Source organism: Sinocyclocheilus grahami, unplaced genomic scaffold (genome assembly GCF_001515645.1).
Source record: "Sinocyclocheilus grahami isolate Dianchi unplaced genomic scaffold, SAMN03320097.WGS_v1.1 scaffold77.1, whole genome shotgun sequence".
NCBI lineage: Eukaryota > Metazoa > Chordata > Actinopteri > Cypriniformes > Cyprinidae > Sinocyclocheilus > Sinocyclocheilus grahami.
In genome coordinates this window covers 1,557,424-1,583,594 of record NW_015505256.1, presented here as the reverse complement: position 1 = coordinate 1,583,594, position 26,171 = coordinate 1,557,424, and the positions used below count along the sequence as shown (strand labels likewise).

The following is a 26,171-nucleotide window of genomic DNA, read 5'->3' as shown; positions in this document are numbered from 1 at the left end:
ATATATATATATATATATATATATAGGAGGTTAAGTATGATTTGGACATGTTCTTGATATGTTTTGTGAGATTATATATTTAACCTTCAAAAATATAAAATTTTGATTAAAGAATCTTCTGTTGTTTAATAAATCTGATATTAAGGACCATTATTTTATTTGTATTTTATTTAATTTTATTGTTGCATTGTGATATTATTTTCATGATAATTAAGCACATTTCATCCCCAATAATTATTACAATAATGCAAATAATGCCAATTCACACACTTAGATATTTTCACTTTGTTACATCAAAATAAGACTTAAAATGGCCTAAAAACATGATCTGTGGGAGTTTTTAGTGAGTAATCAGCTTGGTGAAATTTAATGTAAATCTCTCTCTGTGACCAGTATCTACTGAGCTTTGATAACTGATGAACCGAATAATTATTTACAATAATGCAAATAATGCATCTTATTTTCATTACTGTTATGCTGTTATGTGAAAAAAATATTTAAAATATAAATTAAATTGTGAAGTAGCCTGTTTATACACAAGTACACTGCTTTATGCTAATAATAATTATACACCCCCCACACACATAATAATTTAGTAGGACAACAATGGGAAGTAAAACAAATATAAAATATCTAAATACATTACAGAAATGAGAAAAGAACAAAATACAATATTGTCACAAAAAGTATTACATTTACAGAGAACATATTTGCAGACACTATTTGCAATATAAATTTATAAAATGTTCTTTATTTTTAAAGGAAAATTTGTAGGACACTATACTTCATTGTTTATATTGCTGTTATATTTTTCATTTCTATAAGATGTGTGTTGTTTTTGCTGTTTAGCAGTGTCTGCGTGGTGTGTTATTATGGCCACAGGGCTAAGCTCTCGGCTGTAGATTTCTTTTCTAATCGCCTAGAGAAATGTTTGAGGACATGCTGGGAATCAGCACGATTGTCTGGTCAGTGAACGAATGGGAGGGTTGAAATCTGGTGTTTTTAAGTCCTGTTTTTGTGTGTAAATAAAGATTGAGAGATCTACTCTCTGACTGGTGAGGTGAGGGATAGTCTCAGGTGAGGGATAGTCTCTAACAACACTATATAATATTAATATATAGATATAGATATAGATATATATACATAGATATAGATATGTGTGTGCGTGTGTAAAGAATAGGCTAATTGAAAAATATTAGAAAAATAATGTACACCCGAGGTGGTAATGCGACTATGACACAAAGCATTATTTTTCTAGGAATTTAATGGCTCGGAATCAATTATTCCACTGATACTATTGTTACCACACACATTATTCATGTTTTTGTCCTTAAAACACTCTTGTGTGTAGGACTAATTTCTTACATGTCTCATCTCAAGCCTCCGTTGCTAATTCCAAAACATCAATTTAGAGTTAATAACAGAGGCTAGAGCCATTGATAATGCAGTTATTAATGCAGTTATTAGAGAGAGACAGAGGGAGAGATTAATTCTATCTGTGTGAAGCGTGTGTGAATTACCTGACTCTTTGTGTACTAATCGCAAAACTGTAAGTTGAACTGCTTCAAGAACAGCAACTTACCACCTCCATACTGAGAAACGTCATGTAGCTTTTCAGCTGCAAAACTCTTTTATTGATAAAGTCGCGGGGCAGCGCTGACAACAAGTTTCTGTGTGTGCGTTTGTATGAGAGAAAGCTGGAAAAAGAAAATCAAAACTGAAATCATTTGGCGAAGTGATATGGACATGTAATGCGGTCAAGACCTGCCTGGAACTACTTTAGCTGTGCTTGTCCCTGAAAATAATTACACACCTTAGAATATTTGTCAACCAATCAGTGAAAACATATTTTAATTTATTTTTAAATCTAATTAATTACGTGAATCTAATTAATTGCAAATTAAACTTTGCTGTGAAAATACCCCCAAAACATCATTTAAAGCCATTATTATGTTAAATGAGAAAAATATACTATAAGTAGATATTTTAACATTTTAACATACCATTTTAAACATAAACGTTTAGGCTACAACCGCCTAGCATAAACTATGGAACATAAAATACGTTAATTTGAGAAACATTTCAGTATTTTTTGTTCATACAGTGAAAGTCATTGGTAACCATATCAGCTTGGTTATCAATATTCTTCTTTTTTTCTGGTTACAAACATTCTTCAGTATTTTCTTTTATGTTCCATTAAAGAAATTAAGTGATACATGTTTGAAACGACACAAGGTAAAAGATGACAGAATTTTTCTTTTTGGGTGAACTATCACTTTATTTAAGTATTTTATTTTATTTATGACATTATACTCTAAATAAGAAACTAAAACCGCCAGTAGGTGGTGGTAAATGTCTTTATGAGTAAGTAATTGAGCCATTTATTCATTCGATTCGTTCAAACTGCTGATTTATTCAGGAATGAAGTAAATGTTTCTCTTTATGAATGGGCCATTGAATCATTGGTTCACCTGATTTGTTCAAAACGTGGATTAATTCAGAAATTAATTACTGCTGCGTGTTGCTCAGAGACACACAACAGTTCTGTTGTGGCTTTATATGTAATATTTCCTCTGGCAAAATTGAGCAAAACAGACACTATTGTAGCCTATCTTACTGAACTGTTGTTTAAAATCACATTTGCACTCGTGCTATTCGGGATAAAAACAGCAGTCTTGTGATATTGCTCTCGCTGCCCATGTGATATTGATTATCATACGCTATAGATATTAGACAAAAACTCATACAGGGGCATTTGCCCCAGTATCTTCAATTTTAAGGGCATATAACGGCATTTTATAGGCTACATCACATAGTGAGTTATTGCCCTGCATCATGTCTGTCAACAGTCAACTGTATGAAGATGACGTAAAGGTCTGGGGCGGGGCGGGTGTGTTAACTGTGTTAAAGTATTTTAATCTTGTTATTTTTCCGTAGCTGATTAAATTAATGCTCTAAAATGTCAGCCATAATTTTAATACAAATACAATATTATTTCTAATTTCATTATAACCCATTAGAATTTGAAAAATATTTAAAATGAAAATAGTTTTCTTTTTAATGTTCTTTTGTATTAGACACTAAACAGAGCTGTTAAAGCTGTGAAATCATGTGACTTAGTCCCTGTTGCTGTTAAGTAGTAAGTCATGGGGACACAAATGACTCATAACTCTGTCATAACTTTTAATAGACTTTTCACTTTGCAGCGGATTGCCGTGGATGAGTTTGAATCATCTGACTGTGATCCAGAACAGTGAAAGTGCGTTCTATTGTTTCTGGCATCATGATTGATCATGATCTTTCTAGCTATGTTAACTCCAGACCTCAACCTATAGCTTTAGCTTTTAGCTTTACATTGGTAACCATATCAGCTTGGTTATCAATATTCTTCTTTTTTTCTGGTTACAAACATTCTTCAGTATTTTCTTTTATGTTCCATTAAAGAAATTAAGTGATACATGTTTGAAACGACACAAGGTAAAAGATGACAGAATTTTTCTTTTTGGGTGAACTATCACTTTATTTAAGTATTTTATTTTATTTATGACATTATACTCTAAATAAGAAACTAAAACCGCCAGTAGGTGGTGGTAAATGTCTTTATGAGTAAGTAATTGAGCCATTTATTCATTCGATTCGTTCAAACTGCTGATTTATTCAGGAATGAAGTAAATGTTTCTCTTTATGAATGGGCCATTGAATCATTGGTTCACCTGATTTGTTCAAAACGTGGATTAATTCAGAAATTAATTACTGCTGCGTGTTGCTCAGAGACACACAACAGTTCTGTTGTGGCTTTATATGTAATATTTCCTCTGGCAAAATTGAGCAAAACAGACACTATTGTAGCCTATCTTACTGAACTGTTGTTTAAAATCACATTTGCACTCGTGCTATTCGGGATAAAAACAGCAGTCTTGTGATATTGCTCTCGCTGCCCATGTGATATTGATTATCATACGCTATAAATATTAGACAAAAACTCATACAGGGGCATTTGCCCCAGTATCTTCAATTTTAAGGGCATATAACGGCATTTTATAGGCTACATCACATAGTGAGTTATTGCCCTGCATCATGTCTGTCAACAGTCAACTGTATGAAGATGACGTAAAGGTCTGGGGCGGGGCGGGTGTTAACTGTGTTAAAGTATTTTAATCTTGTTATTTTTCCGTAGCTGATTAAATTAATGCTCTAAAATGTCAGCCATAATTTTAATACAAATACAATATTATTTCTAATTTCATTATAACCCATTAGAATTTGAAAAATATTTAAAATGAAAATAGTTTTCTTTTTAATGTTCTTTTGTATTAGACACTAAACAGAGCTGTTAAAGCTGTGAAATCATGTGACTTAGTCCCTGTTGCTGTTAAGTAGTAAGTCATGGGGACACAAATGACTCATAACTCTGTCATAACTTTTAATAGACTTTTCACTTTGCAGCGGATTGCCGTGGATGAGTTTGAATCATCTGACTGTGATCCAGAACAGTGAAAGTGCGTTCTATTGTTTCTGGCATCATGATTGATCATGATCTTTCTAGCTATGTTAACTCCAGACCTCAACCTATAGCTTTAGCTTTTAGCTTTACAGGATTTGCTCTGGCCTCTCAGATAAGTGGATCAAGCCGTAAGCTGCTTTGCTGTGTGTGTGTGTGTGTGTGCTATGTACACACTCAGCAGTTTGTCCAAATTCTGCAACCAAAATCATATGACATCAGTTAATAGAATGAAATGCGCAAACAGTGGGAATTGAATGCTGCAAGGTGGTCTTTGTGTGTACAGTATGTAGAGGTAAACTGTTCTGCGAGTTTCATCATCCAGGACATCAGTAGCCTCATTTGTTTTAATTGTCCTTTTCTGTTTCGTTTGTATGTATGAGTATATGTATTGTGCTTTTGTATTATGCTTTTGTAATGTGGGGTTTGGTGTTTGGGGTTTGTTTCATTTTGCTCTAAAATGTCAGCCATAATTTTAATACAAATACAATATTATTTCTAATTTCATTATAACCCATTAGAATTTGAAAAATATTTAAAATGAAAATAGTTTTCTTTTTAATGTTCTTTTGTATTAGACACTAAACAGAGCTGTTAAAGCTGTGAAATCATGTGACTTAGTCCCTGTTGCTGTTAAGTAGTAAGTCATGGGGACACAAATGACTCATAACTCTGTCATAACTTTTAATAGACTTTTCACTTTGCAGCGGATTGCCGTGGATGAGTTTGAATCATCTGACTGTGATCCAGAGCAGTGGAAGTGCGTTCTATTGTTTCTGGCATCATGATTGATCATGATCTTTCTAGCTATGTTAACTCCAGACCTCAACCTATAGCTTTAGCTTTTAGCTTTACAGGATTTGCTCTGGCCTCTCAGATAAGTGGATCAAGCCGTAAGCTGCTTTGCTGTGTGTGTGTGTGTGTGTGCTATGTACACACTCAGCAGTTTGTCCAAATTCTGCAACCAAAATCATATGACATCAGTTAATAGAATGAAATGCGCAAACAGTGGGAATTGAATGCTGCAAGGTGGTCTTTGTGTGTACAGTATGTAGAGGTAAACTGTTCTGCGAGTTTCATCATCCAGGACATCAGTAGCCTCATTTGTTTTAATTGTCCTTTTCTGTTTCGTTTGTATGTATGAGTATATGTATTGTAAATGAGCTGTTCTAAGATGGTTTTGCTTCAGGACTCAGATTTTACATTGGATTTCACACCACAATTACACTAAAATGTATGTCCTTCATGAAACTTTGAGTTCTATTATTATTACACTGAACTGCACAGGCAAGTAAATAATATCAATTAATATAATATGGCTTAATATAGTATGGAAGAGTTTATTGAAAATTTAGACCAAATATTTGAAAAATCTACAAAAAAGCTTATCATATTTGATGCATCAGGCTTCCAAGGCTCATAAAGAATGATATACTGAGAATATGGCGTTCGCCTCAACACCTCAGATTTATTCAGAGGCCCAAACTTAACAAAAACATGCAATTTGGTGCAGTTGCTGATATTTATATGACCAAAAGTAAGATGAAATTCTGATAATGTAAATGTAAATCAATGTAATGTAAATAATTTGAATATTTATAACAGTATAGCAGACTACTTGCATAAAATGCATGTAAATATCAGTTGCCACTTTATGTCTCACAATAATATGTCTTAGTAAGATCATATTTAAATGCTTAGTTTAACGATCAAAGCTTTCTATTTTTATATTGTAGGGGTAGAACATAATGCAGTGCAATAAAATCATGATTGAGAGATGAACAAATGAACATTCCTCAAAGCCTCATGTATAATATTTGATAAACAGATTTTAACTTGATTTTTCTAAAATGAACAATGTATGGATAATCAAGAAAACCTAAGTTGTTTTAGTCCACAAAATGTGTATATCTTGAAATATTATTAACAATATAAAAGTTATACTTACTTTTACTTCATGAAAATCAGTAAAAATATCACAGCAAAAAAAAAAAAAAAGGGCACATGAACCACGAGCTGAAGCTGGGCATTTTTAGAATTATACTAAAGGGAATTTTATGTGCTAAAAAAAGTATACTATCAGCCAGAGGCTAGAATGCACGTAGTAGATTGTGTACAACAGGTTTTTCACCAGTTTTGATCATGTTTTGATGATTTAAAGGCCTTAGAAATGTGCATATCAAATATGACACAGTAGGCTTTGGTTAAAAAGTTTTGGTATAAACAACTGGGTTTTCATGCAGATTTCCCAATTTGATTCAAATCTGATTCAAGTCTGAATTATTTGGGTATATTTCTATTACAAGATCCATTTTGCTTACATATGAAATACTTGTCTGTGCTAATGCTGTAAGTTACACAGTGCAGTCTTTCAGAGTTATTCAAACCATTATCTCATCTTTTTGAACTATTCATTAAAAGAACCAGCTCATAAGAATAATTAGTTTTGGGAATCGAGCTACACCGGTTGCATGTATGTTTTTGATTCACTTAAAATAATTGGCTGAAAGAGTCATTTGTTTGTGTGATATAAAATGAAAACAGGCACAGAGGTAAATGTCTACCATGTGATTTTAATAATTAAGAATCAAATTTGGTTTCTAAATGCTGCTTGAATTTTTTTCATGGTCTTGGTAGCCATTAATTCATAAACCATGTTTCTTGTCATTGCAAGCAACCTTTATTTAAATGGGTCCTATTATGCTTTTGTAATGTGGGGTTTGGTGTTTGGGGTTTGTTTCATTTTCATGTTCATGTTTTCCATGTCTTTTATTTTGTAATTGTTTCATTCTGTCAGTGTCATGCTTCCCTTGCCCTCATGTAGCTCTGCCTTGTGTATGTGTCATGTTCTGATTGGTAGTCCTAGTCATGTGTCTTGTTTCCCATTGGTTTGTTCATGTCATGTGACCCTCCTTGTCTGCTATAAGTAGCCATCATGTTCCCATTGTGCCTTGTCGTGTATTGAAGTTGTAACCCGCTGTCGTTGAGTCAAGTCTGTTCATGCCTCGTTAAGTCTGTTCATGCCTCGCCACGTCAAGTCAAGTCTGTGTCTCTAGTCTTCATCTGTTTGGATTATGTTTGGATCACTGTAAATAAACTGCACTTGGGTTCTTCACTACGCTCGCCTTGAGTGGATTGATCGTTACAGCTTTTTCACTTTTTTAAATTTTATTCAGTGTGTAGTGTGTATGTTTGGGCATAAAAAAGATCTAGAAAGTTACAAATCTCAAAGTCCACTCCAAAGGGAGATATTTCATTTTTTTTAAATCCCTTTTCAAGAACTACAACGAGCGGCTCGTTTGGACTACAGCATTTGTTTTCCGGCTTTGTGATATCACAAAGCGGCTCATTGGAATATCATTACAAATAATTCCCGCCTACAGAAATTCGAATGGTTGCGGGGTGGGGAGGGCGAGGTTGTGGTTAGAACACTTGGTTGAGTGAGCGCATCAGACGAGACGATGAAGAAGAGCTGCTGCAGAGTTAGTGCATCAGAGAAAACGAAGAAGAAGAGCTGCTGTGCTGTAGCGTCAAATTTTCGGCATGTATAACACGACGTAGCTCGGTGCCGCGGACAGACGCCGAACGGCGCCACCGGTGTGCCTACACTCATAGAAAATAAAGTATTTTAATTTTAAAGACGTGGCGCGGCGCGATGCTGCGCTTCTACTGGGACAGCTAACCAATCACAACACATTTTGTTTTTCGGAAGGCGGACCTTCATCAAAGCCGGAACTAATCGAGCCGTTTGTGCCAGGCTGGGGAGAAAGGTATTTTAATAATGTAAATTATGTGAAAAATAATGCGTTTTTCGAACCACCAAGCATGAGAGCATGTTCTAGTACACCCCAAAACAAAATCAAGACTTTGTTAAAGAGCATAATAGGATCCCTTTAATGTAATATGAGTCATATTTACTTTTACCTTGCGTAGTTTTGGTCATGGTCATACAACTTGTCCATGCAGCCATCTGCCAAATTTGGTCAACTTGCATTTTATTATTTGCATTTGACATTGCTTTTTCCCTGATCCTTTTAAGACAGACTTGTGACCCATTTTTTGGTTGTGACTGACCAGTTGAATCCCACAGTCTAAGCTGTCATCATTGCTGTTTGTGTATGTAAAAGTAAGACGGATCAAGTCTTGCTCACTGTCTGTCTCTGTCCTGTCCTGTCCTCTCCTCTCCTTTAATTAAAAGTCTCTCCTTGCTTTTGACATCACAAAAGTTATCTTTAATAAACCTCTGCTATGTCCTGAGACTTATAAAAGGTAGAGTGGCAGATAATATTCTTCTTTAAGAGGGTAACGAAAAGCATTTGGGTTGTAGAAAGCTACTAGAGTAAAAAGAGCTTACAGAAGATTAGCTGCTGTTTGATGCTGGGTGGAAGTGCGTCTGTGCCCTAGTTGCTCTGTTGAGTTTGTGTCTGTCAAAGGAGCCACAGAGCCTCTTTTCTCCTCAGCAGATGGAGACACGTGTTCTAATTGCAGCAGAAGTGGGCTAGATCTTTCAGAGTGAACTCGGAAAGGAACGGGAGTGAATAGATCCTGCAGAGTACTTTTTTTAAGCAAAAGAGCAAAATGAGCATTGTATTAGGATGAGGTCACAATAAAGTTATTTAATGTGATTTAGAGTTATTTATTAAGTTAATTCTGTAACCCACAGACATTTACAGTAAAAATAAAGGTTCTTGATTAGCAACCATCCATGCACACTTCCATTGCACAAAAGGTTCTTCATAGTGTAAAAAGCATCTTTAGGATTTTAAAATGTTCTTCGCACTAAGAATTTTTTTTTCTTTTAAGAGCTGTTCATTGAAAGGTTCTTCAAGGAACCAAAAATGGTTATTTTAAAGCATCACCGTGAAAACTCCCCTTTGGAAACAATTTTTAAGTGTAAAAAGCATGGCAACCTGCTGACAATCGTTTTGGATTGCTATAATGGTTTTATATTAACAAGGTTATGTTTATTACATATTTTTTTATTTTCTTGAAGTCCATTTATAATGTTAATGAATGTTTTTCTATGACCTTTAGAATGTAACGGACCATTTTTTTTTCTACTGTGCCTTTAAGACTTGTATGTAAATTGCCTATTTGCATGTGAAATGAATAACAGAGCTTACAGACTTTTCTCAACTGTTTTTTCTACTTGTGGTAGACTGTCTTGTTCGAATGAGGATGAGTTTTTGAGGTCTTTATTTATTTATATAAATACTTTGTTTTTCCTTTTAATGTTCAAAAGAGCAAGGGAAATTTGTCTTTGCATGACACAATCATTTAAATGTTGTGTGCACTGCTGTAATAAATGCTATAGCTCCATATGAGTGTATACATTTACATTTATTTATTTCCTGGAAGCTATTTTACAACGCAACTTTACAAAACATTCAAGGTATATCTTTTGTCAGTATGTCTGTTTCCCCTGAGCATGCAGTGCAGTGAAGCCTCATGAACCATGAGGTTTACTGAGATAGACCATACAGAATTTCATTGTCTGCCCAAATGGCTGTATTGGATACTGCATCTGAAACTTCTCTGCTTTTCCATTAATGTTAGCAACATTTACCTTTATTTGGGTAATAGATAGCAAGCTTGGAACCTGTTGAGTTTTATCATGATAGATTACCATATGCAGTTCCATTCAGAACTCAAAATTCTTTACTTGAACCTTACTGTAATTTTAGGTCAGTGTATGGAATCGCTATTCTGAGTTAAAAACAAAGTTATTCTGACTGACTTTACAAAAATTGTTTATGTATCGAATTGAAAGCCAGTCAATTGAATCGATTCGCTGTTGACTCAAATATTCACACCCCTAGTTGATCAGGATAAAAGCCTGAGGCGATCAATATTTAATGGGAAGAAAATCTCCTGCTTCTCACCTGCCAGCTGGTGCTAGTTTCGTAAGAAGAGTTAGGCAACATATGGTAAAGGGGGAACCTTATCTGCTGTGTGTGTGTATATCCTCTGGCATCTCTTGCCCTCATGACTCAGTGTGTAAGGTGATTCACTTCAGACACTTACAGCTAATTGATGTGTGGGTGACATCTCTGATGTGAGTGTGTTTGTGTGTGTGAGGCTGCTGTGTCATGGTCTCTCAGTGAAAGATGACTGCTACTGTACCAAGTTTGGTAACATCCAGAATTGCTCTCTTTCAGTTCTTTAAGACACAGGATGCTGAACAGAAATGACAGGAAGAGGAATTCACTGAATTGCAATTCAAAGAAACTTAATGTAGTCACAGAGACCAGAATTTGTGAGATTTCACAAATTTTTGACAAAGTAATTTATCCAAAATTTTGATTATTTATGCATATTAATTTCCTGATATTTGGAATGTGGTGTAATTCCGTACTGTACTTTAAGTACTGTGAAAGAAATGAAATACTGGCATGCAAACAGATTAAAAATTTTCAATAATTCAAATTAAATTATTGGCATATTTATCAGCATTATTTAATATACTTTTATTTAAATCTTTTAATATTAATTAGATACATCATGCTAAATATAAAAATTATACACATTCGGATATTGCCTTTCATGCAGTGTGTAATGTAGCTGTATGTGAATGTAATAAATCTGCAAAGTTGTAAAACCGAAAGTGCACGATAAATAAAGTCTCCCAAAAGAAAGAATCGACTCAGTCATTTGAATCCCACTTCTGTGACGGCTACACATCACAAGGTAACACATTTGCATAATGCTGTGTTCCATGTTGGCCGGCCGCAAATAGCTTGACCCCGCCCTCAAAAACTGTAGCTTGTTCATGTCAAGAAGATGCAGTGTCCTACACTAAGGCCCAATCCCAATTCTACCCCTTAGCCCTTCCCCCATTCGCGCGTTCACGTGAAGGGGTAGGGGTGACTCGATTCTCTTTTGGTTGGAGGGGTAGGGGTAAGGGGATGGGCCAGATAGCCCTTCAAACGAAGATTTTTCGGGACCACACTTCAAACGAAGGGGTATGAATTATCTTAGTGTAAACCGGCTTCAGCGGAAAGATGGCTGCCCGAGCGAACAAAAAGACACATAAATGTAAGCATTTTTGGGCATTAATAAAGCTTTTAATGAAAAGTAATCATTTGTTTTATGTTACTTTCAATCGTGAGTTCATATTTACGGTCAAGTTACTCAAAGAAATGTTTGCAAAAAATTATTTTTTTCGCTAAAGTTTGCTAACGTCATATCATTACAGACTGCACGATAGTGCCACAACATATTTTCATGTCTGATCAGGGCGATAACCACCATAGACATTGAGGGGGGCTAGTCCCCCCAATAATTATAAATCGCTAAACCCTTTTCTCAAATATTGCCAATTCGAGAGAGACAGAGAGAGAGAGAGATGAAAGTTGTGTGTATGTGCGTCTGTGCGTTTCTCTTTTTAGAGTGAGTTTACGTCGAAAACAGTGATTTTATCCTCTTGTTGCTGGAAAATATAATGTAGCGATTCAGTATTTAAACTGTTATTAATAAAAGTCGTAGGGCAGCGTTGACAAGTATCTTTGCTCCTGGTTGTGTGAGCTTCGCGATCTCTGATATGTGTGTGTGTGTGTTTGTGTGTCAGTAAGCAGCGCATTAATATAGAACGATAATTAAAGGCTCTAATGCACACCGATATAGGTGTGTGTATTGTAGGAGCTAGACGACGTATGATGACGTGTGACGGCATAGTAGTGGTGTCCCAATTCTTAGGGGAATATTTTCACCCCTACCCCTTGACACTCTGTTTCAAGGGACAAGGGGAAGGGGAAGGGGTATAAAATAGAATTGGGATTGGGCCTAAGTATGATAAATAATAGATGTTTATATTTTCTATAGAGCGTTCAAAATATGGAACAATGGCAATAGGTGTATCGTTTCCCACACGCACTGAATGCGGTAGACCAATCACAACAGACTGGGCCATCTGACCAATCAGAGCAGAGTAGGCTCACGGAAAGGAGGGGTTTAGAGAGACTGAATCTTAGAACTGCTTCGCACAAATTGTTTGAGAATCGTTGGAAAATGAGGTGATTTTAAATGCATAATTGAATGTCTTTGAATTTCATTTCATTTTAATTCTGCTTGATTATTTCTGAACTCTGTTTGCTCAAATTCAACAATTGGATTGGAATTTAAAAGGCATTCTCAGTTGAATTCTGAATGGTGCACTGCCCTGTTCTGTTCTTCTCTCTGGCTGTCTTTCTTCTCATATGTATCTTTCCTTCTCTCCTCTTCTTTTCTCTTCTCACTGCTGCTGACACTAACGTCCCTCAGACTGGCACTATGAGGGTAAGACCGCTTTCTGTCCTCTACCACATCATGAAATGCTTCTCACTTCTTTTTCTATGACTCCACGTATTCACCCAGTAAATTCACACTCCTGTATTCATCAAGTAGATGTAATCTCACGTGAGTCAGATAGTGATGTGTTGTGATGAAGGTGGTGGCAGATTTGATTATGACTGTATTTCTCTCTCTTTATGTTTCTGACACAGAGTGTAAGTTGTCACGGTCGGGTCCACCTGCCACTATCGTCACCATTGATGAGGAAAGTCCAAATGGTAAGTATCTCTGGCCTCCTCTCCTCATGATGAATCTGAAGCATGCCGCTTACTGTTAGCAGTCTGGTCTGCTATTGATCGAAGTTTGGCAGGTGGCTTGTTACAACGTTCATTTAATTTTCCATGGTGTAATTCAGGATTTCCCATCTGAGGTTCACAAAGCTCTTGGGGTTCATAGAGACTGAGATAGAAATGTCAATGTCAGATGAAATTAAATGAAACGTACACTACAGTTCAAAAGTTTGGGGTTGGTAAGATTTTTTAAATGTTTTTGAAAAAAGTCTTATGCTCACCAAGGCTGCATTTATTTGACCAAAAGTACAATAAAAACAGTAATATTGTGAAATATTACGACAATTTAAAACAATTGTTTTCTATTTTAATATATTTAAAAATGTAATTTATTCCTGTGATGAATTTTCAGTATCATTACTCCAGTCTTCAGTGTCACATGATCCATCAGAAATTATCCTAATATGCTGATTTACTGCTTAAGAAACATTTCTTATTATTATCAGAGTTGGAAAATTTTGCAACAATTTTTTTTTTTTACGATTTTGAGCAATTTAATGAATCCTTGCTGAATAAACATATAATAATAAAAAAATTTATGTATGTATATTTTTTATAATGTATATTTTAATGTGTAATATATATGGTACATACAAAAAAATGAGTCGTAATGGTCCTTGCTATCATTCCAGATATGAATGATACCCAAAATCCTTCAGAATATAGATGAGAAATGTGCTATTACTTTTCTAATGGATTTTCGTCTGAGAAATCATAAATCGGAAGAAAAAATGAACATCCACACTCCCAAACCCTTCACTGGTGATTATCCTGAGCTGTGACATTATAAGTACATTTCACACTTTTAAGAGCTTTCCAAAAAGGAAATGGTATTGGTTAAAAATCAACCAATGAATTATTTGCTCTCTAAATGTTGCAAAAGATGTATTTTGTCAGAATTCACCACTTCTTTTAAATGGACCTCAGTAGGGAAAGATACATGGTGAAATTACAACATCTACCAGCAGGGGCTACCTATGCTAACTTGCTCAGTTGAATAAAAGGTTAGGATAAATTATCTAACGTGACTTAAAAGTGAATTTACAGATGTTCAGTTCAGTGTCAAACTTCCCTGACATCATGCTGCAAGCTCGATAGACAGTTACCTGTTGCTTTCTTGACTGAAAATGTGTTTGTGTGTGTGTGTGTGGAGCCACAGATGGTGTTTTTGTGTTGGAGGCACGCTGGGGCCGTTTATCACATACAGTATCTGCGAGCAGGTGATGCTACACCTTGTCATGTATTTATAAAGGAGCCACTCGCCTCTGTAGTGCTCAACTAAGCGTTTAACAACACTGTCTGTTTGTTGATGTGACAGGTGTTGGCTACTATGTGTGAGTTTACTGTCCGTTTCCTCCTTCTATCCTTTTTTTCTCTTCATTTCCCTTCTCTTTCTCTCCCTCCCTCCCTTCCCTCTGCCCATTCCGTGGGTTAAAGAGTTTGTTCAGCATCCATGTGTTGACTCAGGAAAGTGCATCGAGGCAGAGGCCTGCTGGGAAGTGTAGTTGCCGTAACAGGTTTCAGTTATATTTTGCTCGGCCTGTTTATGTGTTTAAATAATTAGTTTGTTTTTAGTTTCTCGCTCTAGCAGACTGTGATGAAGCAAAACAGCCAAAGGGGCCCTCTGGGCCACTTAAGTAAAACAGGAACAAGTGTATCAGTTGAGGCAGTGATACAAAAAGCAAAAGAGACAGACACATTTACCTGTATGTTATTCAAGTGATGGTAATTCTGTTTCAGTGAATATTTTATTGCAGGCATCCTCCAGTTTGACTAAAAAAAGATGTTTGCATCAGCTCTGATGTCTGGCAGTATTTAATTATGCACAAAGGCTCAACAGTAAGGATTCAGTGCGGATTTCTTCTTGCCCTGCCAATGTTGTCACTGATTCCAACACATTTTAAAATTAATTTAAAGGTTGTATTTTTTTACGTTTTATTTTAAAATAATAACTTACGCTTATTATTTAATATCATATCTAATATTTATTATTATTTAATATTATTATATAACATATATGTAATTAATATTATTTATTATTATACATTTCACAAGTATGCACTACTGTTCAAAAGTGTGTGGTCAGTAAACATGTTTTTATGCAATTACTTTTTATTTAGCAAGGACACATTAAACTGATCAAAGTGACAGTAAAACTTTTAGATTGTTACAAAAAAGTTCTATTTCATATAAATGCTGTTCTTTTGAACTTTCTATTAATCAAAGAATCCTGAAAAAAAGCTGTTTTCAGCATAATAAATTATTCTTGAGCACCAAATTAACATACCATCACAGAAATAAATTACACTTTGAAACAGATAAAAATAGATCACTTTTTTATTGTAATAATATTTCACAATATTACTGATTTTGCTGTATTTTTAATCAAATAATTTCAGCCTTTGTGAGCGTCAAATCTTACCACCTTAATTTTTTGAACAATAGTGTACATGTAACATAGTGTACGTGGACGTTGTGCATTTTATTGATGGTCAGATGGTCAGAATTGTGCATTTAAAGCAGGTACATAAAAAAACAGCTGCAACAAAGAGGCCGATTGCATTTGAGTTGAACATTTTGTGTTGTGGTTTGAGTGAATATGAATAATGCCAAAAAGATGTCCATTTGCCAAAAAAGACCGGCACTTTTTTGATTCCTTGAAATAAAACCATGCCAAAGCTGTGCAGTGTGTGCTGAGCATAATGGAAGAGAAACACAAACTGCAGTGTTGTTGTCTTGTTTTGGTAGTGGTAGCTTATTTTGGAAGGAACATGGAGCTGCTAGTAAAGGACTGACTACATGGGCGATGAGAGACAGAGAGAAATTGCGTGTGGGAGGAAAAAGGAAAAGAGTCAGTATGAGATTATATAAACACTTGACATTTTGGATCAATTCAAATGCACTGAGATCTCCGCAGTCTTGTGTTCTTCTGTATATGAGAGATACTTACATAGATCCTGTATCAGAGATGATCCTCTTCATTAAAGGCCTCCGTATATTTGGACTGATATCAGAGCACAATTGCTGTGGTAATACATTTGGCCTGAGCTTCTGGGTGTACTTTGATCCCAGCATCATAGACGATATATCTGGTCATCAAAAGTGACCTATTTTAAATATATCTCAAGGCATTTGAAATATTAGAGCCCATCTGAACCCAGGGTCCTTCAGAGCTCTGTGTGGCAAGGATTTCAGTTCGGGCTCAGCTCTTTGAAAAATATCAGAATCGTTTTACTGGCCAATTTAAGTTCAGATCAGGGTTTGACTATTATCAGTGCAAAAGCACACACATAATTTCCCTTCTGCAGGGGAAACACTTGGGACACAAAGCATGCATATAAACTACAGTATATACATTACTACTGTGTACACAGTTGACTTGAGATGGTCTGCAGCAACACTCTAAAAACCATTCATGGTCATTCTGTGCAGTCATATGTCTCAATAACTGGGAATATATATATATATATATATATTTTTTTTTTTGTTAAACTACATTAGATAGTTTTCACAATTAGCTTAACATTTTAAAAATTATTTTAAATAATTTTACTACTTTGGTTTGAGTTGTTTTTGGTGATATCCTTGGATGTTTTTTTTAAATATATTTTTTCTTTCTCTAGTTAAATGTTTTTGTTGTTGTTTAAAAAAACATATTTTCTTTTGAATATTGTTTTAATTGATAATGATATTTTAGGTATGTCACATGTCCTCAATATCCCTTTCCATCATATATTATGCCTTTAAAAAAGGAAAAGGCAGTTTCAATGTGACTTCATCAACAGGAATTGACATAATTTTGGAGGGAAATCAGCAGGACAAACACTTGTGAGTATTAGCAATGGATTTGGGAACTTATTGAATGTTTTGTGGCATTAGTTGGTTGTCCAAGTCTGAAATATTTTATTCTGTTTCACAAAACTGCTGAAATCAGTTTGATAATATCAAAAATAATAAACTGAGAGGAGTGTGTGTAAAGCTCCATGATGCATGTAGAGACAGGGAAGGGAATTTATTTTTTATTTTTATTTTTATTTATTTAATTTTTTTTTACTGTACTTGAATGAAAGAGGTGATGTTTAGCTTTTTGGCTTTAACAAGAATTTGATGTCATACACCGATCGGTCTGCACACGCAAACAAATCCAAAACCTAGATATTTTAGGCAATATAGAAATCCTGGCCAGGACGCGTCCTGAGAAAATGGCAAGTATGGTCACCCTATACTCATATATACATACATTATAAATAATTCCATGCAATGTAAATTTGTAATTTAAATTTTAAACACGTCTTGGTTTTGTCCCATGAATGAGTGGTCCATAAGGCAAGGCAAGGCAAGTTTATTTATATAGCACATTTCATACACAATGGTAATTCAAAGTGCTTTACATAAAAGGAATTAAAATAATTATAAAAACTTTTAAAATAAACTAAAATTGATTTAAAATGAATTATTTATGCATATAATTATACATAAAATACAGTGCAATCAGTTGAGACGTAGCACAGTGCTCATTCACTAAATGCACAGCTAAACATATGAGTTTTGAGTCTGGATTTAAATGTGGCTAATGTTTTAGCACATCTGATATCTTCTGGAAGCTGATTCCAACTGCGGGCGGCATAATAACTAAAAGCGGACTCCCCTTGTTTTGTGTGAACCCTTGGTATTTCTAACTGACTTGATCCTAATGATCCGAGTGGTCTGTTAGGCTTATATTCAGATAACATATCTGTAATGTATTTAGATCCTAGGCCATTGAGTGATTTATAAACGAGTAAAAGTACTTTAAAATCAATCCTAAATATAACTGGATGCCAGTGTAAGGACCTGAGGACTGGTGTGATATGCTCAGATTTTCTGGTTCTAGTCAGAATCCTGGCAGCAGCGTTCTGGATGAGCTGCAGCTGTCTAATGGTCTTCTTGGGAAGGCTGGTGAGGAGACCATTACAATAGTCCACCCTGCTGGTGATATAAATAGAAGCCTTTTACAAAGCCATGGTTCTCAACTTTTTTTTTTTTTTTTTTTTGACTTGAAGGCCCCCCATATTGGCTAAGTTATTACCTTCTTCTGTAATTGACAATGCTGCTTGTTTTTGAACCTTTTTATTAACAAGAACTAGGAGTGTTGATATATTAAATATATATGATTCATTCAAATATATATGACATATTAAATATGTATGAGATATATTAAATATATATATAATTTTGTGATTCCACAAAAGAGTCTGCTTTGGTAGGGGTTTTTTTTGTATTAGTTGTTGATGGAACAGGGAAATAGGATTTCTGTTACATCTTAATTTTTTTGTTTTAGCATTTTAATTAAGTTTTTATAATATAATATAATATAATCATTTTTTAATTTTTAATTTTTGGAATTTGCTGCAACCCCAATGAGAAGCTCTGTTATAGAGGATGCAGCAGGCAGTGTTGGGTTGGTAGTTTCTGTAGAGATATTGTGAAATAATGATGGCACATCGTCCTAGGAGACACTTGTGTTTAATATCAGGGTTTTGTGCGATATGGGACTACATCAAAGCTTCCTTCACATATGAAACCCGTTACAGTGCCATACAATCAACTTTTTCCAGTAAAGAAACCACACATATGCTATTTACACAGTGTATTGCTACTCACAGACTAGCACCAATAGGTGAAAACTCTCTGATGTATTTTGCTAGAAATGACCTTTTTGTCAGCTGTGCCACAACTGTTATTTTGAAAGAGTACTGAGGCAAAGTTTGGTTGGAGGGGTTTTTGAAGATGGTGGCCGTCAAATTCAGTAGCAGATGTTAGTTAACATCACTTACAGCACCTTTAAGCTCAAAAATTGCATTTGGACAACTGTTCTGTTTATACATTACTTTCAAGTGGAAAAAAATGCTTTTAAATTTACACCAAAGGCCAGATCTTGACATAAAGTGAACTGTATTTGGATGGTTATTTCAATGTATGGGAGTGGGATTTGGGTAGCAGGGTCAGTGTGTTTAAGCTTAGCATCTTAAAACATGCTCTATTTGACGAATATGTTTGTTCTGGAGCTCAGCATAAGCTCTGTCTATATATATAGGTGTGAGATGATACACTTAGCAAGTCTTGCTCATCCGCATTATTTGTTTGCATCAGCAGTGTTTTCTAGTCCATATTTGCGTGTGTATGTCATCATTAATGTTATGAAAAGCATATGGATGAAAATGTGCTGGAGAGTTTGTTTTGTGGTGCTAAAAGAGTGTGTTATTTGATTAATTTGAAATCCAGCATCTTCTAGATTATTTTTGCTGCTCTTCTGCTGTTGTTTTTTACTTTGAACAGCTATAATGTTTGATCCCTATGATGAACACTCACCAAACTTTGCATGCATGAAGAGTCTGTGGCTAATTGCATTTTGTGCAATTTTGGGATGGACGGGATGCATGGTTGCCTAGCAACTAGCAGTTAAATTAGCAATATTGAAAACATTAGCCACGTTACCACGTTTGAGCTGGAGACTTAAAATTTCACATGAGAGTTCCTTTCCTCATAGCGAATTTACCAGGCCCAGATGCTGTTAATTTCTATATCATTTTTTTGGATGAAATCTAATAGAGCTGTATCTTTATGAAGACTCTGGACAGAAACATTCATAACATAATTTTTTAGTTAGTCTATTTCGAGTGTAATTTCGAGTTTATAGAATACATAATTAAATATTAAAAAATCTTGGGGGAAATGTTTATAAATTTTTGCATTTTAGGACATATAAAATGTGATGAGACCATGTGTATTTTACTCTTTGAAGCATTGCATAATATCTTATTTTGCATGCTATTCTTTATTTCAATGGAATACGCTTGTATTCCATTCCAAACCCGGCCTGAATCTCTTTCTGGCTTTATGTCAGTCTCTCTGTCAGCACTGCTAATGGGAATAGATGGTGAATATTCGTTTAGCTTCATGTCTGTAAACTACAGACCTGCATTAGTATCCAAATGCTGTTTCTGGTTATTGGGACGCTGTGTGTGTGTCAGCTGGATATTCACTGGTGTTCACTGCTTCCTACACACTCATCAGGGGATATATGTAGTTCACTTCACTTGGCAAAATTTGTTTGTTTGAAATGCCTTGCAACATCATAAAACACAAATATACCACATTCAAGTGTGTTTATTTCAAAATATATTGTGGTTTATTTAAATTAATATATAAATTATAGAATCAGTACTGGAAACTCTTAAAATTAATTATAAAGATAGTAATGTTTAATATGAATGTTGGTTTGGTTGAAAGTTTTGCAGTGCCATGCAAAACTGAGCATGTATCAGTTATACATGCTCAGCCATATCCCCCTGTAGCCCAAGACTGGTTACCCACTGTACGCAAAAATCGCTCATCTAATTTACTTGTTTGTGGTTCAGCCACTTTCTCGGCGGGCCATTCGATATTCAGTTTGGCCACGGCACGAGCTACCACCTCCAAAAGCTCCTCATACTGGGGCGACTGAGGGGGCTCGTCCTCATCGACACCTACCACGTCAACCTCCTCGGAGGAAGAGAGGCGGAACGCCGAGCTCGCTCCCCGGGGGGAAGTAACCGCAGAACGGGCTTCCGAACCCGGTGAGCGAGCGCTGGATCTGGCGGGTGAGGAAGAAGATAGGGACTCGCCCGTCTCCATTCCCTCCGCCAGTTCCAGCTGTGAACCCCACGAGCGTAATCGCCGCTCCGCCTCGGCGGAAGCGGGACCCGCACCGCGGGGAACACTTGTGAAGGCACCCTCCGCAAAGAGTGCCTTGCGAGAGCGGAGAACATGCATCGGGAGACGCTCGCAATGCGGGCAGAGCTCGCTCGACGCAGCTCGAGTTCCTGAAGAGGAACTAGGTTGCTGCTGGAAGAGGTGCTAGTGAGGCCAGCAGGAGGTGCTCACCCTGTGGTCTGTGTGGGTCCTAACGCCCCAGTATAGTGACGGGGACACTATACTGTCAACAAGCACTGTCCTTCGGATGAGATGTTAAACCGAGGTCCTGACTCTCTGTGGTCATTACAAATCCCAGGATGTCTTTCGAAAAGAGTAGAGGTGTGACCTCGGCATCCTGGCCAAATTTGCCCATTGGGCTCTGACCATCATGACCTCCTAACAATCTCTATATTTACTGATTGGCTTCATCCCTCTGTCTCCTCTCCACCAATAAGCTGGTGTGTGGTGGGCGTTCTGGCACACTATGGCTGCCGTCGCATCATCCAGGTGGATGCTGCACACTGGTGGTGGATGAGGAGATACCCCGACAATGTAAAGTGCTTTGAGCGCCTAGAAAAGCGCTATATAAATGTAATTAATTATTATTATTATTATTATGTACTGTAAATGAACAAAGTATGTGTACATGAAATCATAATTGATCCTATTTATGATATTATAGTGATTCATTGGTGAACATTATTGCAATAATAAATATGTCGTCTTAATCTTAAATCAAAATAATTAAATTTGCTTTACCTCTGAGATTACTGTCCATGACCGCTGCTCAAGTTATTGATAAAGTCAACCAATATGGCTATTTAGGTGTGGTTTTAAAAGCAATTTCATTCAGTTCATCTCCATTCAGGTACTGTATGTAAATGCCCACTTTTCATGATCCAGTCGATTCTTGGTTGATAAAAGTGACAACCTAAACTTTTTTTTGGGGGGTTGAATATCATGTTTCATTTATAAATGTTACATTGGAGAATTAATTCAAAAGGGTTTAAAAAGGCGATTCATTTGACTTGCCTTGACTTGATTTGAACACAAATCAGTTACAAATTTACATTTACATATCAGTTGTTGTTGTTCCCTGGGATTCAAACCCATGACTTTGGTGCTGCTAGTGCCATGCAGTGGTGGACAGTAACGAAGTAGTTTTAATTCGTTACTGTACTTAAGTACATTTTTAAAGTATCTGTACTTTACTGGAGTAGTAACTTTTACTTTTACTTCACTACATTCCAAAGCATAAGATCGTACTTTTTACTTCACTACATTTCATAAAACATATAGTTACTCCTTATAATATATCACGTGCTCTGACACGCAGAAGCGGTGTCTGATTCAAGAACGAACTGATTCTTTTCAATGAACCTTTTAAGTCGGTTCGCAAATCGCACCTAACGATTCATTCACGAATTAGAATTAACCGATTGCAGCTGTTCTCGAGTCGACAACTCACTGATTCAAATGAACCGTTTAGTGTGAGTCTCCAGTAAACTGAATTCACAAGTAAGAACCGCGCGCGCGACTGATGCTGCTAAAAGTAAATTACTAATGTCGAATTTTAGGATTAACATATTTAGGTCAAAACTGTCAGTTGTTTGTGAACTAAATCTGCTGTACAGGGTGATCTATTTAAGCCCACTGAAATGCTTGAATGCAGACACATCAACATCAGTGTCTCTGTTTTAGGTTAAAAAAAAAAACCCTGAACCATTAAAATAACTCATGCATGTTCATATTGCTGCAGTTTTATTAAAATGCTACGCATTTAGCCCTATGTGACGTCTGTTTTTATTTTATCAACAGTTTACATTTTTATTAGGGCTGGGCAAAAAAAATATATTTTTCGATTAATCGTTTTTTAAAATGACATCGATTCGATATCGATTCTCAAAAGCTGCGAATCGATATTTTCCGGGATTTATTTCAGCACATTTAAAACGAGATCTGATTAACGTGAATCTTATCATTAGTCTTCTCCACTAGATGTCACCCTTATTTACCTTGCACGATGTTATAACAGAAAGCCTGTCATTCATTCAGCCCTTATCATGGCCATACACATGATTTGCAATGCTCAGGTGAAATGCTATAGTAATTATAGTACTATAAATCTGCGGAAGAATTTGATATCACGCATAAGGCGCCATGATTTCCGCAATGAATGAATGGCGGATAGCGCGGCGCACTGTTTTGTTTACTACACACATACTAAAGAGCGGATGACGCTCGTGGTGTTTTCAGCTTCTGCCGTCTCACTATATGATGATTTGCACACGAATGTCATCTCCAGCTTCTCTGAGAGTCACTTCATAAGCATTTTACCGTTTAATTTGAGAAAACTACCGTCATATCACATACACAGCAGCTGCAAGTTCTTCACGGCAACCCGTCAAAATAAAAGTTTAGTTTAACGTTAAACTGTCAGAATATATTACTATTTAGCAGTCTGAAGACTCAATGCTACTACTGCTAATAAATCTTTATTTTTAAAGGATTAATCACATCTGTTTTATTTTACATTTTAACAGTGAACCTCTGTTATGCAGCACTTTGTTTGCCAAAAATATAAAAGGATTTAATTTTCATTTGATTATAAATTAAATTAATGTTTTATGCCTTCATCTGATTACAAGAAAAATTAAGAACATTTTATAGGGCCCTACTATTGTTTAAAAAGGACCCTATACAAAAAAAAAGAATAGGTTTAAAATACAGGCATGTGGTTCTTAATTTCTTTTTATTAATTCACTATTTGTAAACTGATGTTTACTGTTAATTTTTTTGAAATATCAATAGCATTTGTATTAAAACTATATTCACTGAATGTAATTTAAAAAATCGAGAATCGAATCGAATCGAGAGCTTGCGAATCGGGATATCTGAATCGATACCCAGCCCTAATTTTTATATTGTTTGGATTAACTAGCCGAGTAGACAGATAGGAATGTTTATTCATTATTACCATGCTGAAAATAAGTAAATATTATTAGCTGATGCTAACTGTCTAGCTAACAAGCTTGCTGGTGCTAAGTTGAGGTAATTTTTAGATATAAAGTCCAAATATTTTTATTCAACCACCTAGATAGATTACATCTGGGGGAAAAGAAAGGATGTGATGTTCAGAACATGGTATCTACAGTTATTATCAAAGTGGGAAGTGATGCCCTCTGGGGCATTTGGCCAAGGGTGTTTTTACACCACAGACAAGGTTTGAGAAGAAAAAAATCATTATGAAAATATAATTATATTTTCCTTAAAATGTTCTTCCTAACTTCAGGCCTTATTCTCATGTCATATATAACTGTGATGTTCTGCAAAACAACAAGCTTTAAAACACTTTTTACTGGTGAAAATCAGATGGTCAAATCTGTTTTCTCTCAGGTGCATTGCAGTGTAAGCTTCATAGTGAACAGTACTACATCACTCTCGTCAATGTAGTCCATATCAACAACAAAAATATATCTTGACTCCATTTAGTGGTTATTTTGGGAAAATCCCAGGTATTTTGAGAAGTAGGATTATAAAAAATATGTGCTAATATAAAATTAAATTAAGTAGCCTATATAAAATTGCAAAATAAATCTATCTATCAGTACTTTTTTACTTAAGTACATAAAAATCGAGTACTTTTGTACTTTCACTCGAGTAAAATTGAAAAAGGAGTACTTTTACTTTTACTGGAGTAATATTTTATTATACTGTATGTAGCTGTACTTTTACTCAAGTACTTGATTTGTGTACTTCGTCCACCACTGGTGCCATGCTGTACTGTTTGAGGAAAGCAGCGAATTACTAATCATGATTGGCTCTTATGGTCTGTTTGTGTGCCATTTAGTTATTAATGCTAACGTTCTCTAATTTACTTGCTAACTTCTGTGTACTTTTTAGTGGTCTTGTGCATTTTTAAGCTCAAAGAGAAGTTTTAAATCACAACACTTTTACAGCCACTTTTTCTAAGAGGCAGTCTAAATCTCTCCTGTTTCTGTGTGTGTGTGTGTCTGTGTCTGTGTCTTCAGCAGCCCCTGGCAGGTCCTGGATGAAGGCCTGATTGCTATCTCTCTGCTGTCAGGACAACATATCTCTCCTCCTGCTCTGTTGTTATTTCCGTTCCTCTTTATTCTCATGAGTTTATTTCGGAAGTTCTGGACTCTTGAGTCTCCTCTTTACTGTATGTTACAAAGGAAACCCAATCTCACTTTAAACAAATCACATCTAAATATATAAGCGACTCTGTATTTGCGTTTTTATTAGGTATGAACAGATTTAGAAGTCTTGCCCAATGCAGGTGTTATGACTCTATTAATAACTGTTTTGTTTGTTGTTGTTTTTAGTTCATACTAAATGTCCAATATAGAATGCAGCGCAATGCAATTTTAACTAAAGCCAGGCAGCAAAGTCACGATACAATAAGTATCACGGTACAGAGGCCACGGTACGATACAGGACTGCACTGAATTTCACCTCAGCGGAATTTTGTAAAACAGCTGTTTATTAAACACTGCATACTATAGTGCCATTTCTAACTATTGGCAGAACAGGCAGCTAACCTCTGCATTATGAAGGGCCTCCATAACTGTACCACAGTACAATATAGGTAATGGCATATGTTTCATGTTTACATTTGGCACTCCCCACCAGGTACAATATTCTGATTGTTTGCTTCTTGTTTTTAAGCCCATAAATAATAATGTAGGTCTACTCGTTCTAATAAATTTATATTGTAATGTACTCATACTAATATATTTTAAAAAGCATCTTTACATTGCTGGGAGGTTATCATTGCACAATTTCTACATAAAAAAAAATAAATAAATAAAAATTAGAAGAGTTCTAAACTAATGCACTGTCTTCACTGTATCTCACGTACACACGGTTTTAGTCACTCACACAGATCACGTTGCACGTGCGCACTGACATTCAGCAACACAAACTTTTTGCACTGCCCCGCAATTTTATCAATAAAATAGCTTAATCGCTCAAGAGCTACATTATCTTTCTCAACAAGGAGCTGGTAACATCTTCGTTTCTAAAGGAATTAAAGCCACACTTTCACTGTTAATAGAGAAACGCGGCAAAACGGTGGTAATTCATACATGCACAGCCTCTCTCTCTCTCTCTCTCGTGTAAATAAACACTTGATGAATTACACTTTTCTGAGAATAGAATATTGAAGTGGAGATCGCTAAACCGCAAGCTTACCGGTGTCTTCAGAAAGCAAGCGCGTTTATCCTTAGTGGAGAGAGAGCGCGTGCACATGGTTGCCAGGTTGACAAAAATAAGTAGCACGTTTAGCAGATATTTCCATATTGCGCAAGTGGGAA

General features: G+C 35.7%; 1 protein-coding gene across 1 annotated transcript in view; it reads left to right on the top strand.

Annotated features, from left to right (window-relative positions):
• The window catches only part of pcdh15a (protocadherin-related 15a), a 234,406-nt gene that overhangs the window by 57,750 nt on the left and 150,485 nt on the right, over positions 1 to 26,171 (top strand). Inside the window, exons 3-4 of the mRNA XM_016273291.1 lie at positions 12,761 to 12,775; positions 12,982 to 13,047. Coding sequence (XP_016128777.1) covers positions 12,761 to 12,775; positions 12,982 to 13,047 — 81 coding nt within the window. The remainder of the gene's footprint in view (positions 1 to 12,760; positions 12,776 to 12,981; positions 13,048 to 26,171) is intronic.